This window comes from Polistes fuscatus, unplaced genomic scaffold, assembly GCF_010416935.1.
Source record: "Polistes fuscatus isolate 324 unplaced genomic scaffold, CU_Pfus_HIC Scaffold14, whole genome shotgun sequence".
Lineage (NCBI taxonomy): Eukaryota > Metazoa > Arthropoda > Insecta > Hymenoptera > Vespidae > Polistes > Polistes fuscatus.
In genome coordinates, this window is record NW_025113042.1 from 4498690 (window position 1) to 4513694 (window position 15005).

At 29.9% G+C, this 15005-nt stretch overlaps 4 protein-coding genes across 17 annotated transcripts; 2 read left to right on the forward strand and 2 right to left on the reverse strand.

Moving 5' to 3' along the window:
- LOC122514367 lies at positions 1-960 on the reverse strand. The gene is made up of 3 exons (XM_043631155.1): positions 501-960; positions 305-400; positions 1-195 (listed from the first exon to the last, which is right to left on the reverse strand). The coding sequence occupies exons 1-3, from the start codon at positions 571-573 to the stop codon at positions 56-58; spliced, it is 309 nt and encodes a 102-aa protein (XP_043487090.1). The 5' UTR covers positions 574-960; the 3' UTR covers positions 1-55.
- Positions 961-1041: 81 nt separating this feature from the next.
- Positions 1042-3630, reverse strand: LOC122514365 (ER degradation-enhancing alpha-mannosidase-like protein 2). Its single transcript, XM_043631148.1, has one exon. The coding sequence runs from the start codon at positions 3231-3233 to the stop codon at positions 1164-1166; it is 2070 nt and encodes a 689-aa protein (XP_043487083.1). The 5' UTR covers positions 3234-3630; the 3' UTR covers positions 1042-1163.
- A 1433-nt stretch (positions 3631-5063) lies between these two features.
- LOC122514366 (annexin B9-like) lies at positions 5064-10473 on the forward strand. 12 transcript variants are annotated; one of them, XR_006303041.1, is made up of 10 exons: positions 5065-5308; positions 6633-6674; positions 6767-7148; positions 7287-7366; positions 7437-7683; positions 7799-7980; positions 8154-8366; positions 8978-9044; positions 9247-9297; positions 9550-9763. XR_006303041.1 is itself a non-coding variant. In XM_043631154.1 (8 exons), the coding sequence occupies exons 2-7, from the start codon at positions 6645-6647 to the stop codon at positions 9295-9297; spliced, it is 972 nt and encodes a 323-aa protein (XP_043487089.1). In that variant the 5' UTR covers positions 5064-5308; positions 6633-6644; the 3' UTR covers positions 9550-9763. The 12 variants fall into 12 exon arrangements, 5 of the variants coding, with proteins under 5 accessions (XP_043487089.1, XP_043487086.1, XP_043487085.1 ...); XR_006303040.1 differs by lacking the exons at positions 8978-9044; positions 9550-9763 and adding an exon at positions 9829-10473; XR_006303035.1 differs by lacking the exons at positions 8154-8366; positions 9550-9763 and adding an exon at positions 9829-10473 and having other exon boundaries at positions 8978-9099.
- Positions 10474-10838: 365 nt separating this feature from the next.
- Positions 10839-14766, forward strand: LOC122514107 (transcription initiation factor TFIID subunit 6-like). 3 transcript variants are annotated; one of them, XM_043630764.1, is made up of 10 exons: positions 10839-11191; positions 11319-11561; positions 11743-12061; positions 12165-12568; positions 12657-12860; positions 12932-13114; positions 13256-13472; positions 13841-14154; positions 14237-14361; positions 14448-14766. In XM_043630764.1, the coding sequence occupies exons 2-9, from the start codon at positions 11382-11384 to the stop codon at positions 14330-14332; spliced, it is 1917 nt and encodes a 638-aa protein (XP_043486699.1). In that variant the 5' UTR covers positions 10839-11191; positions 11319-11381; the 3' UTR covers positions 14333-14361; positions 14448-14766. The 3 variants fall into 3 exon arrangements, with proteins under 3 accessions (XP_043486699.1, XP_043486700.1, XP_043486701.1); XM_043630765.1 differs by having other exon boundaries at positions 14237-14346; XM_043630766.1 differs by having other exon boundaries at positions 10840-11191; positions 13853-14154.
- The last annotated feature ends 239 nt before the right edge of the window (positions 14767-15005 follow it).

The following is a 15005-nucleotide window of genomic DNA, read 5'->3' on the forward strand; positions in this document are numbered from 1 at the left end:
TTTGGATATACATTTATATCTTTAAATGAAAGAAGGATATAAAAGTATTTTGTGCTCAAAAGTCGCTCACCCTTCCACCGATTTGCCAATCACCCCATTTGGTTGGTTCCTTTTCACTATTTGTGATTAATTCTCCAGTTTTAGGATCGGTGTCGACCAAAACCAAATCAATGAAACGTTCACGTGGTGGTACACCTATTTATATGAACAACATTTAAAAATTTATGATAAATTAATACAATATTTAGATTTAGAAGATATCTATTTATATTTTAGCGAATTTAAAATATATATTTCTACATACGTGGCATTGGCTCTAATTTAAGTTTCTCGTGAAATTTTTTCATTCGTGCTGATTCTTCCTTCTTCGATTCTGAGCTTTCCATTGCTGTTACATTACCTACGAATATTACATATATCATTAGTATAGATATCATCAATTATCAAAACATGCTACATAAAATTAATAATTTATTGTTCAGACTATATTTAATTTATACCTGTCATTAAGGTATTAATCCTCTTCATTAATGAAATTTGTAAATGTATATGCATATTCGAACGAGCTAACATGCTTATGATACTTGATACCCAAAAATCAGAGAATAATTTTTAAATGATATTGATTTATGAATTATGATATTGTTAGTTTAAATTCTACGTTGATTAGTAACGAAACAAAATACAAACGATAGACAAATTTTTGTACAAATAAAGGGTGGCAATAACAAAAGAAGTATCTATTCAAAAATTTATAATGATTCAATTTCAAACATTTGAGCATAAATTCTTTAAGCAGAAAATTTATGTTAATAATTTTAATTATATATTTATTTACTTAGAAGTGTTCATCTGTGACTTTATCAATATTTATAAATAAAAAATTGTCAATGATCCTAGATAAAATCAACGAAGAACTTCTATGTAGAGACATTAAAGATATCTAATCTATGTTGATCAATGAAATGTTTAAAAAACAAAATTGCAATATATATTTCATATATTTCAAATAACAATAAGAACAAAAAACAAATTTATATATTCTTAAATTAAAAAATGAATTTATTGTTTTAAAATTTTAAATAAAACAACAACAAAATTATAGAGAAAGAGGCTTGTTAGGCGAACAAAGTTATACATGAGTAAAATTATTTAAATAAGTATTAAAAAAATTCTCCTATGATAGATATTCGTTGTAAGAATGGTTGAGACTGGCAGGACAAAATCTGATACATTGATCTTGCTGTAGTATTTGTTGGATACATGTTTTTCCTTCTAATATTTTCTAACATGATCTGTGGTTCAAATCTTGTAATGTGATTGCTAACTTTTTGTTTAGGTAGTTTTGTATTATTCTGAATAGTTGTAGAGTCGTATTGATCATTTGAAGTAATGGGTGTCTCAAAAGTATCTGTGTTTTCACTGTCATCAGCCTTGTAAATTACATTTGGAGGTGCCATAACTTGCATCTTTGCAGAATCTGATTGAAGCGTTTTATTTTTATTAGTTTCATCTTCATTTTTTGAAACATTTTCAGAAATAATTTCTTGCATAAATAATGTTTCAACATTTTCATATTTTTTATTACTTTTAACTTCGTTTACCAGTTTATGTCTTAATTGTGATAATTTAATGATTTCTACAAAATTATTCGTGTCATTTTTATGTACATTATCTTTTTCATGAATCCTATCTTTTGTATTGTATTCTTCTTTCTGATCGTTTTTAGTAAAAAATTTATCAGAAGTTGAAATTTTATCTGGTAACATATTTTGTATCCTGCGACAGCAATATAATGCACCAGGATCAATGGGATGCGCTTCTGTATTAAAAACATATCCTCCTGAATCAACGATACAATGACCCCATTGTGTTTTTATTATATCTCCTTCTTGTCCATTATTGTGAATGAAATTATCTGGATCGAAGAGAAGGTACAGATATTTAGTTGTTTCTGCAAGGAAAAAAGATTCCATCCTATCTGCTTTCCGATGATCACGTACATCATTAATGGTTGCATAGCCACATTTAGTTTTAGCGCTATGTTGTAGACTTCTAAGTATATCAACTCCTACTTCAATTAGATAAGGGTCTCCAGTAGCCCTATATAAATACATCACAGATTCTATAAGTTCTGGTCTCAATGGATAACTTTCTCTGTTTGTTCCAGCTTCACCTTGGGGAATATTATAAAATTCAGGAGTGAAACCAAATTGTTTCCAAACACGATGATAATTGTGTAAAGATTTCATCGCATCTCCAATTTCTCCAAACAGACTTAATACACCTGGCCAATAAGCATCTAAGGATTGAAACACAGGTAAAGTAACTTGACCTTTTGTCATAGAAACCCATAAATGCCAATCTTCTCTGCGAATGTATTTTTCTACGACAGCTTTATGTTCATGAAACATTGCAGCTAGCCATGGGTCCTGGAACAATAATGTTCCTTTTGCTAAGTATTCAAAATATGAATCGATTCCTGCACCGATTCCAGAATCCTGAGCTGTCCAATGACCAGTCAACACATCTATATGATTACCAACTAAACCAATATTAGATTTGTAATGATTTAATGCTTTCAAAGCATTGATAGCAACTTCTTCGTAAATGGGATCTCCGGTTAAGCGAGAAAGTGTACCAAATTCTAAAATAAAGGTACCTATTCCAGCTGTACAAGTAATGCTTGTTTCTCCCTCAGGAACACCGTACTTCAAATTAACAGTTCCATATGGCATTCCTGTTGGCGTATCAAAGGCAGGAAGCAATCTTTTGGCCATATCTTCAGCAAGATGTAACAAAGGACCATTACATGGCCATCCTGGTTCTAAAGGTACACCTGCTTTGCGTGACAATAAATGAGCACTCAAAAGTCCACCAACAACTCGAATATTTGTTTCAAAAACAGATACATTAATGTTAGCTTCAAAATTTTTTCTTTCACTTATAATCTCAGCGACACGACGAAACTCAGAGAAATTTCCCATCACAGCTAAGGTATCTAATGCATCGATCAATGTTAATGAAAAACTACCCCAAGTATCAAAACCATCACAGCTAAGTGATCTTAATTCATCGTAAGGATATGCATAAGATAAATAGCTAGAATATGCATGATCAAACATTGATCGCACCTCTTCCCTCAGAGCAACTAAATCTTTTTTCTTATATTCTCGTGCACCACTTACAAGTATTAGAAGCCCAAAAAGTAAACCAATCTTTGAAAAAATCATTATATAAATAATTTTTTTTCTCTTTTCAACTAAGGGCTAAGAATTTCTATAAAAATACTATAGAAAAATAGTTGACTTTTATAAAATAATATCAAACTTTATTATTTACTTTATTAAATTATCCACTGTCATCTTTGAAATCTAATACACACCATGTGGTCATTACTAGTGAACTATTTTGACATATTGACTAGATTTAGATTACTGTATATATGTTTAAAATCACTCGCGCTCTCTGGTAGTTTAATTTTTTATCGAGTTCTTTTTATTAATCCTTTCCAATCGATTATCTAAAATCACAAATGTTATTACTATTCATTTAAAGTAGAATTTTTTAAAACGTCAACTAGCATTAAAAAGTTGGCATAGAACCGCAACAGCAGAAAAAAATGAGCTACTCGAGTGAGCCACTATAGTGGCGCATCGACCTGGAAAAAATAATCGCTAAAGCCACTTTAGTGGCAGGCCCGCTAAGGGCGATATCGGTAATTGCAGTGCTCTACCTTTATCATTTCGACCGTCGGTAATTGCCACTGTCGGTAACTTCCACTGTCGGTAACTGCCACCGTCGGTAATAGTAGACTTGAAATTTTTTTACTCTACGTCGATAATATTTTGTATTTAGATTTCTGACGGTCAATATTATTAAAGTACAAACTCTCATTAAAATCGGTCGATATTTTTTCTGCAAAGTCGGAAAGTTACCGACGGTGGCAGTTACCGACGGTCGATGGATAAATGTAGAGCACTGCAATTACCGATATCGCCCTTAGCGGGCCTGCCACTAAAGTGGCTTTAGCGATTATTTTTTCCAGGTCGATGCGCCACTATAGTGGCTCTCTCGAGTAGCTCATTTTTTTTTGCTGTTGCGATTCTTTGCCAACTTTTTTGTACTGCATTATCCATCAGATGTGTGTTTACGAATATTAACTATATTTATCATTACATATATATATATATATATATTTCAAAATAGAGTAATTTGTATTCAAAACAAATAATTGAAAAAGAATTCGATGCAATCAATAAAATAATTCCTTGTAAAGATTTATTCATACGTGCATCTTACGTATGATTTCATACACTTATATATTCTGTTTGTCATTTTTTACGTATCTTACGTGTCACGAATTATCACGTCACAAGCATTACGTTATTAAATGATGACTCAAATGATGCTCAAGTCACGAGGTGTGCATATTTAATGACTAATGATCTATTTAGGTAGAGACATTAATTTCTGAGAATGAATAGAATTATAAAATACAAATTCTTTTTATCAAAGAACAAACCATTCGTTTATCTCACAAAAACATATATATATTAATCGTATTAATATGCTAAACAAGTATGAATCATAGAACAATTGGTTTAGCGCAATTTTTTTTGAATGTAAAACTACGTAACTTATTCGCTATTTTCTTCCTCGTCTCTATTTCTTTATATATAGTTACTGTTCTCTTTCTCTTTCTTTTCCTCTATATATATTTCTTATTTTCTCTGTCTCTCTGTCTCTCTCTCTCTCTCTTTCTATTCGTCTATTACATTTACTATTCTCTTTCTCTTTTCTATACATTATAATATTTTATTACTTTTTCTTTTCCTGTCCTTCTTTCTTCTTCCTTTTTCTAATCGAATGAATCATCCAATCTTCTTGTCCTGATTTTCTTTTGAATCCTAAATGGCACTGGTTCGACGAATATACCAGGGCGTCGACTCGTTCCTCTCTTCGATCCTCTTCCTCTCACGCATACATATACACACATCTTTTCTCTTTCTCTCTTTAACTTGAAACGTGGCTCTTCCTTTGCGTCATCGACAAAAGTTACGTCGTAGTGTTGTAGACGATAATTCTCTCCCTCTCTCTCTCTCTCCCTCTCTCTCCTCTTTTTCTCTTTCCTCCTCCTTTCATTCCGTTCACATTTCTAATCAAGATTTTCAGTCTCAGTTTTGTCGTGCAGTCTCTCCCAGCTCATCGTCGAGGATCGTTCATTCTTTTAAAACACAACAGTAAACTTTGACTTCTATCTTTCGTTCTGAGGTCTTCATTTATCGATTATCCGGAAGTACTGCAGGTGAACACAGAAAATTGTTTTAATATCACTTACCTAATTTGTTTATTCTCTTACGCTTTCTCTGTTTTTTCTTTTCACTGTTTCATGAAATCATTTTTAGGACTATTTAATTAATAACATGATATGTTTCAAATTAGATAAGTTTATTACTTATGTTTATTTATTACTTTATATACTGCAGTTTCAATCTTTATCGATTACTATATAATTAATCTTGAAAATATTGAAGACTCTGCGTTATGTATTAACAGTTTTCCATTTGCAAACAATGATATTATTATATTATTGAAACAGTCGTCATGTTTTAAAAATAGATTTAAAGATTAACATAGTATCATGAATATGTTAATAATTTAATATTTTAGTTCAAACTTATCTTGACTTTTATTTGTTAAAATATCTTTAAAACAATGTTCGATGAGAAAAAACATACCAATGCAATTAAGTAATAGACGGTGTATTTGTCATTGAATAAGTCTGACGAATCGTCGACTTTTATGAATTCCTTTTCACTTCACTGCCGCATATTTTATTCCTCCTCTTCTTCATACAATCCCTCCCCACTCTCTACAGTTGGTCCAGGGTTTCAATATACCGTAAGAAGCACACATAGCAACCAAGTCACTTAGTTCGTAGAGCAAGTTGGTACCGGTAAAGGTGTTCGGAAAATATTACGTCTTTCATTTTGTTACGAAAGAAAAGGTAAAGAAGTTACGCCCCAGTAATAATACTTTATTCTTTATTATTTGATCGATCTATAATTTAAAGATATTTTTCTAGTTTTTTCTTTTTAAATAATGTGCGCGTAAATATCATTTTTATTCTGTTAGATTGAAAAGAACCAAAATGGCGTCCTTTTTTTAATTTTCCACTACGCGTAATATTTCGTATTAATCGATAAGATATTTAATTATCGTTGCATCTGTTTTTTCATCGATTTGAATTTTCGAAGAAAAGAACGGTGAATCATTTATTTTCTTTACTTTTATATCCGTTATCATTTAATTAAATTGAAAAGATCGATGACCTTGCGTGCATTGTGAAACGTACTGACATACATATTTACTAACATTCTACCTCGCCCTCATAATTATAAAGTAGGATGAGTCAATCGATAGTATCCGGTATGTCGTGTTACGTGAAATACGACAAATTCTGTATTCCTTAGATCGTTAGATAATACATAATTAAAGTAGTTTGTTAATAATTTAAACACCTTGTCGGAAAACTCAATTTGCATAGATCCCTTACATATTTTCTAAAATAATAATATACAGTATGTAATAAGTGTTATATTAAACATTGGTGTTTTGTTTTTTTAAAGATAAAAGAAGAAATGTCTCCCACTCAGTATTATCACGTGCAGGTATGTATTTATGCATATAAATACGACAAAAAAACGAACAAAGTTCGGTCGATACAAAAGAAAATTTTGTAATTTCCCGCCCATTTGCACAGTGCACGCCGACCGTCTACCCGGCTGACCCTTTCAACGCCGAAGAAGATGCAGCTCTGTTGAGAACAGCGATGAAGGGTTTTGGTACCGATGAACAAGCAATTATCGATGTCCTAGCTCATCGTGGAATTGTTCAACGTATGGAAATTGCAGAGAAATTTAAAACGATGTACGGCAAAGATCTAATCTCCGAATTGAAGTCCGAACTTGGCGGGAATTTTGAAAAAGCTATTGTCGCCTTGATGACACCTTTACCAGAATTTTATGCCAAAGAATTGCACGATGCAATTTCTGGTATGGGTACGGACGAAGGTGCACTCATTGAAGTTCTTGCATCTCTCAGCAATTATGGCGTCAAAACGATAGCTGCTGTTTACAAAGAGTGTAAGCTTTTCTCTTTTATAATATTTCTTAGCCGGTAAAGGTTTTGTTTTTTCATAAATAATTCAAATATACGATTAAAAAAAGAAATGTAGATGAAATAATGTTACTGATGTTATAAAAGCCAATTATTATCCACAGTATATGGCTCTGAATTGGAGGATGACCTCAAAAGTGATACTTCCGGTCATTTCAAGAGGCTCCTGGTTTCACTATCATGCGTAAGTATAATTTATGAAATGAAATTAAAAAATATGAATTAAAATTAATATAAAATCAATATTATTTCAGGCAAACAGAGATGAAAGTTCGGAAGTTGACTTAGCAGCCGCAACAGAGGATGCAGAGAAATTATTATCTGCTGGTGAAGAACAATGGGGAACTGATGAGAGTACATTTAACGCTGTACTGATTACGAGAAGTTTCCCACAATTAAGACAAATTTTTAAAGAATACGAACGCCTTGCTGGCCATTCCTTGGAAGAAGCTATCAAGCAAGAATTTTCAGGTTCTCTAGAAGATGGTTATCTCGCAGTTGGTAAGAAAATATGAAAATTAATTGAATAAATTTGCATGGAATTCGAATAAAAAAATAAATCAAAAAATGTCCTTTGTAAATTAAAGGAAGAATTTGTTCTTTTTCTACTTTGCAGTAAAATGCGCTCGAGACAAAACTGGGTACTTTGCAGAAAGACTTTACAAAGCTATGAATGGAATTGGTACGACTGATTCAACTTTAATACGAATAATAGTAGCTAGATCAGAAATTGATTTGGGTGACATCAAGGAGGATTATCAAAAGGTTTATGGAACATCGCTTGCAGGTGACATCGATGTAAGTTGATCGATTTTGTTAAATGACAATGATCATTTTCATATATATATAACCGCATATTATTCGTTCTCATTGCATCGATATCATTTATATATATATTGTTTCTTTCTTTTCTTTTTAACATTCTCACCCGCGTTATATCCTATCTTCCCATAAATTTCCATAAATTTCAGGATGACACTTCCGGTGACTACAAGAGACTCTTGCTTGCCCTACTCGGATGAAAACGTTCCGATCGTTCAACAACTATTTTTTGCTTTTTAAATCGTATTTTAATACTATGGATGATACGTAATGATTTTTAGTTCTAAACTTTTTTAGAAAGTTCATTAATTTCTTCTAAATATATTATTATCACGATCGAGAGGGTGAATATGATTTGACATGTATGTGTTTGTTCAAATAGTTTTTTGAATTCATATTTTTTTCTTTTTCCATCAAATAAAATGCAGACAATCCCATTTATAGATCATGCTGTTCTGCGTTCTCTAAAATGGTATTATACGAACCTTTCAAAAGAAAGGATTAATCGAAGCCTTACGAGATAAAGGTTGTAAGCTATTATCAAGAAAAAACAAAGAAAAATATGTATTTCCAAATTTTTCGTTAGTTTATAAATTTGTCGATTAGCATTCGATCATTACGTTATCCGATTTATAGCTTTCACAGTTAGGGGCTTCGATAAATGAAAATGTAATTGTAACATGAGGGTTGTGCCGAGTAATTAATAATACATACAATTAATACAAACATATACACGTGTGTAAATTAACCAAGTATACTAATTGCAATTTATTTTTTCGAGCATGCATGCACATGTATACTTTGGCGTGTGGTATACGTTTCTTTATATATTATATATATATATACATAAATATAGATATAATATATATGTGAATACAAGGAAAAATTATGGTACAAATATTCGCGCACGATTGCTTCTATATTAACGCAAACTATAATTTAGTTCCAAAAATTCTTTCTTTTACGTTTACAGAGCGACTGCAGCGAAGACTTTAAACGGCTTCTGATCGCACTTTTGAATTAATGACAAATTACACACGGTGACTTTCTTCTTATCCGAGAGAGATAATCTATCTCATGCATCCTTTATTTTAAGTATTTAATCATTTGCGTATCTCGCTATCAATGTAATATCTATATTTGTTTTTAATAAATATGCATGTGTGCCAATAATCATTTGATATTTACTCGTTACAATCGTATTCTTTTACCAACAAGATATTTACTTGTTCTTTTTTCCAGAATGATTGTGCTGCCGAATGGAAAAAGCTTCTGATCGCAATGCTGAACTAGGTAGATTATTTATTCAATTTATATAATATTAAAATAATTTACTTTTTTATATATATATTTCTTTTTATATGAAAATTAATTTATATTATAAGGAATACTTTTTTAATGTTTTCTATTATTATTATTATTGATAAATACTTGAGTTGCAAATAATACAAATATATTGATATAAAATTTAATAATTTTATTTATATAAAATAGAATAATTTTGTTGATACAAAACAAAATAATTGACTTACATTATATTAACAGGATAATATTATACCACAAATACTTTGGATAGTATAACAGTATTTGTAGTTTACAATATGTAACGTTATATAATTATACCATTATAACGACAGGACCTTTATTTATCATATTTTCTATTTCATTTATTATCTTTGCTGTTTTAATTTTATAATCGAAGCAACCTAGCTTTATTGGCAATATTTTAATTTTAATAAATCTTTCTTCCAATTCAAAACATCCATGAACATCTGTTTCATTTATGTTTATATCATATAAACGCAAGCAAATTTCTACTTTTAGATTTGGTATAATATATTCGCCAAAGCAAATTGGAGGTGGATTTCTTGCTATAAAAAAAATATATATATGTAAACTTATATTATATATGTAGAATATTCGATTAGAAATTGTTACTAAGTTTACCTGAAATTGTTTCATTGATTATAATTAAATCATTGTACGTTACAGTAACAGAAAAACCATAATCTTTATCTAAATAAGTTGCATTTGTGCATACTAAAAGTAATATTTTGTAATAAGTTAAATATATAAAAATAATAAATATATTATTAATATATATTAATACATTCACAACTAACGCAATCCATCCAATGAAATTAGATTCCATGTTAAGTATTGACAACATCCACAATTATATTGAATACATTCACAACTATTGTGCAAAATCATATTGTCATCTGAAATACAATAAGAAATGCAAATAATATATAAGTAAATAAATCTCGCCTCGAATTAAATAGATTTAGATATTGTTTTTTTTACTGTTATCTTGTGTAGTATTATTTGCTATTGTTGCATCTATCATAAATGCAGATAGAAGAACAATAATGCTTAAATATTTTATTTCAATCATCTTGTCCTGTAAAATGAAAGATACATACATTTAAAAATGTTTTAAATACAACTCTGTTAATGTTTTACTTATACAGTAATGCTATTTAATGATTCAGTATATTTAAATATTTGTAGTCAGAATTTTAAATAACTGATCACTATTTATATATATAATCCTAATATATAATCCTTACCCTATTATAATTTTTAAAAAGTTTAAAATTACAATATGAACAAAAAATCCTAATGGAAATTTGCTGATGAAAATTATCGCAAAATATACTATTTCGAAAATAATAATCTACATATCTTTTTTTTTTTTATGAGATTAATTATATTATTTTATTTTTAAGTTCATTGGCCAATTAATAAATTTGATATAAACGCGCCTTTAGACCATCTTCTTTGTGTTGTGCTTAAGATAAAAATCCCTAGGTTACGTTGCTAACAGTCATACCAATTGTCCCGTTGTTGCTAAGAACACATTAGAAATAGCGTATAATAACGCAACGTGTATCTAACGGTACTTTTAAACATCAAGTGTTTTTCATTTTCTTCGTATTTAGTTTTATTGCTCGCCTTTAAGATGGACGAACGTCTCTTTTGTGTTTAAACGTGAATTTCATTCCTTTCTGATATAAGAAGGATTTCTCTAATCTGTTTAAAGAACATATTTACAAATGTCGTGTATTTCCATATTTTTAGAAAATATAAAATGTAGACATATAAAAGTAGTTTATTTAAGTTAACAATTAGGAGAAAATCATCGATATTAAAATGAGAGAAAGAAATTATTTATTTGTAAATGGTAAGAATTTTTATTTAAATATTTCTATACAGTCTAGAACATGATATAGAAATAGAAATATTTTATTCTACGAATATCTATTAGGTTATTGTTTTTTATTTTTTGCTAATGATAAATAATATTTCAGATTTGTGGACAGACTGAATAGAATATAGTTATATATAAATAGTAATATATTATATAATATCATATGGAATGTAATAATCAACATTTATCAAACATGAGCGAAAACGAATCTATGTATGGAACAACTCTTTCACAAGAATCTATAAAAGTCATTGCAGAAAGCGTAGGAGTAGGAAACTTTCCAGATGAAGCGGCTAAGGATATTGCTGAGGATGTTAGTTACAGACTGAAAGAAATCATACAAGTTAGTAGCAAATAATATTAAATTGTTTATATATGTGTAAGAAAATTAAGAATTTAAAAGATTCTAGATTAATGACTGAATTTCAAAATTTAAAGTAGATGGTACTTGATTAGTGTAACGAGTCGGCTAAGCAACATCTCATATATGCTAACCGAATTATATTGTTCTTATAATTTTGTAGGATGCTGCAAAATTTATGAGGCATGGCAAACGTAAACGCATTACAACTCATGATATAGATCATGCATTAAAAATAAAGAATGTTGAGCCAACATATGGGTTTTTTTCTAAAGATCATATACCATTTCGGTTTGCTTCTGGTGGGGGCCGTGAATTACATTTTGTAGAAGACAAAGAAATAGATTTAAATGAAATTATTACTATGTCTGGTGGACAAGCATGGCCCAAATTACCATTAGAAATTAACGTACGTGCTCATTGGCTTTGTATTGATGGTGTACAACCAACAATACCAGAAAATCCACCTCCAGTATCCAAAGGTAATCAATTTGTAATCATTAATTAATTGTAATAATATTTGTATTTATTATTGGTTTTATATCATTATGAACAATACTAACATAAATAACTTTTTTTTAACAGAGGCACAAAAGTTGGAAAGCGTTGATCCAACGAGTAAATTAAATAATAAGAGCCAAAATATAGGTGCAGGAAAACCAGGTGGTGGTGGAAAAAGTCAGAAATTACGCAATGTAGAAACTGTACACGTAAAACAATTGGCTACACACGAATTAAGCGTTGAACAACAGTTATATTACAAAGAAATAACTGAAGCCTGTGTTGGTTCAGATGAAGGCCGAAGAGCAGAAGCATTACAATCATTGTCTGCAGATCCAGGTTTACATGAAATGTTAGCACGTATGTGTACATTTATTGCAGAGGGTGTACGAGTTAATGTCGTGCAAAACCATCTTGCATTACTTATTTACCTAATGCGGATGGTTAAAGCGCTTCTTGATAATCCAAGTCTGTATCTTGAAAAATATGTAAGTAATTTGGTACATGTAACATTTACTTTTATTTATTTATGTGAATATGTTTTTTTATTAATTCATTAATGAAATTAATTTACAGCTTCACGAACTAATACCATCAGTCGCTACCTGTATAGTTTCGCGTCAGTTGTGTATGAGACCAGAAGCTGATAACCATTGGGCTTTGCGAGACTTTGCTTCTCGACTTATGGCGCAAATTTGCAAAAACTTTAATACTTCTACAAACAATGTGCAGACTAGAGTAACTCGCATGTTCAGCCAAGCTTTAGCTAAATATAAAGATGTAAGTTATTTTTATAAATATATATAAATATATAATATAAATGTGTTACACTAAAGATAAACTGTTATTAGACACCCTTAGCTTCTCTGTATGGGGCAATTGAAGGATTATGCGAATTAGGTCCAGAAGTAATAAAAGCTTTGGTTATACCTAAATTGAAATTAATTTCTGATAGACTTGAAGCATGCGTCGAAGCCCCAGCATTATCTAGCATTGATAAAAATGGTACTGGTCACATAAAAACATTACTTTTAGTAAGTTCATTTATTATCTACTTTTTACGAGAATTATTTTTCAAACAAGTAAAAGATATAATAAATAAAAGAACATTTGTGTGTGGTTTATTTTTTATCTTTCAAGATTTTAAATATAGGGTAAATATTGACCATTTTCAGAAATCGGTAGCTCCTGTTTTAAAAACAGTACGATCAGCACCAGATTATGTTGAGGACTACAAATTAGAGTATGGTTTCATAGGACCAGCATTATGTGCAGCAGTAGCTAAAGCTCGAACACAACCAACAGCTTTAGCATCAGCAGCTACAACTACCACATTAACCACTACTCAACAGCAAGGACCAACTTGCACTACCAAGACTCTTGTACAAACAGGTAATTAAAGTTATTGTTACTATTATAATTAACATTTTAATATATGAAATATTTGTAGATTTTCCTTTCTTATTAAGATAAATGATATTTAACACATTGACTGCAATGTAAGTTTGATAAGTTTTGTTGTAAAGGCCACAATTGTAAAATAAGATATAAAATAATATAATAGTACCAATCACTAATGATCCCCGTGGCTCCATTGAAAAAATCAACAGTGATTATGAGCAACCAATGTAGCAGTCAACGCGTTAATAAATATCAAAGAGAAAAAGAAGGAAAAGAGAGAATATAATATATATATCAGATTTATATTTTTGATACTGATAATAATACAATATGATTTGTTTTTCTCTTATTATTATTAGAAAATATTTCAGTGTCAAATTCGAGTCCTGGACAACAAACAGGACGAACGATAATGCTTAATACAAGTAGAACTGCTAATACAACCACTGCTGGTGGTCAGAAATATGTTATTTTACAACCACGATCTCAAACGCCTACTGCATCCAATATAAATAGCGGTACAATACAACAATCTCAGACTCAACAACATCAACAGGTCAAGATTGCACAAAATAATGTAAATTCACAGAAACCACATATGCAAAATGTGGCACCTAAGTTGGTTGTTGTATGTATGCCCAACAGTAACCACACTAATACAACTATTACACAGGTATGTAATTAAAAAATTATATATTTTGTAATATTCTGATTAAAAAATATACTTTAGATTATAATAAATGATTATTTTTTAGCAAGCAAATATGACAAACAAAACACAAAGTGTTTTTGTAACACAACAAAGCGTAGAACATGCATTAAGTCCAGAAGAAGAGCAATCATTTGAATAACTGTTACATTTGAGGTAAAGTTTATTAAGGTAATGTTTAACATGTTGATTGTCACATTGATCACCAGTGATATTCAACAATTTGAAATTTTAATTAAAACATTATTAATCAATAGCCTCGCTTCATTGAAAGAACTAGTTTCTGTAAGATCATTAAAGTCAAACAATGAGGAGCATGGTTAGCACTTGGACAGGTGAACCTTTCAGTACATCGTGCGCTATCAACCTCCAGAGAAGTGATGACAGCCTCTGTAAAAAGATAAGTTTTGCGGGAAGGTGCCGTAAAAAAGTTTCTGAAACTCGTAAAAGGGACAGTAATAAAGACAATTAGAATTATTTTATTATTAAAATTAAATATAGTACATCGAAAAATTCTTTTACAAACCCATGAGAACATTATATAAATCTGGCATAGTAATCATGTTCAGTTAATCGTAGAAATTATTTTTTTGTATGTTTCTCATATTTCCTATGTTTATATATACATATATACATATATATATATGTATATAGTGCATAGTTATATAAAAAATAAACTTTTGATATACATATATTTGCAATATACATATAATATATATATATATATCAAATGAATATATCTATTTACATAATTTTAAAAATTCTTAAATATCAAGTTTAGTAATAATTAATATCGTTTTTATATAATGTGTTCG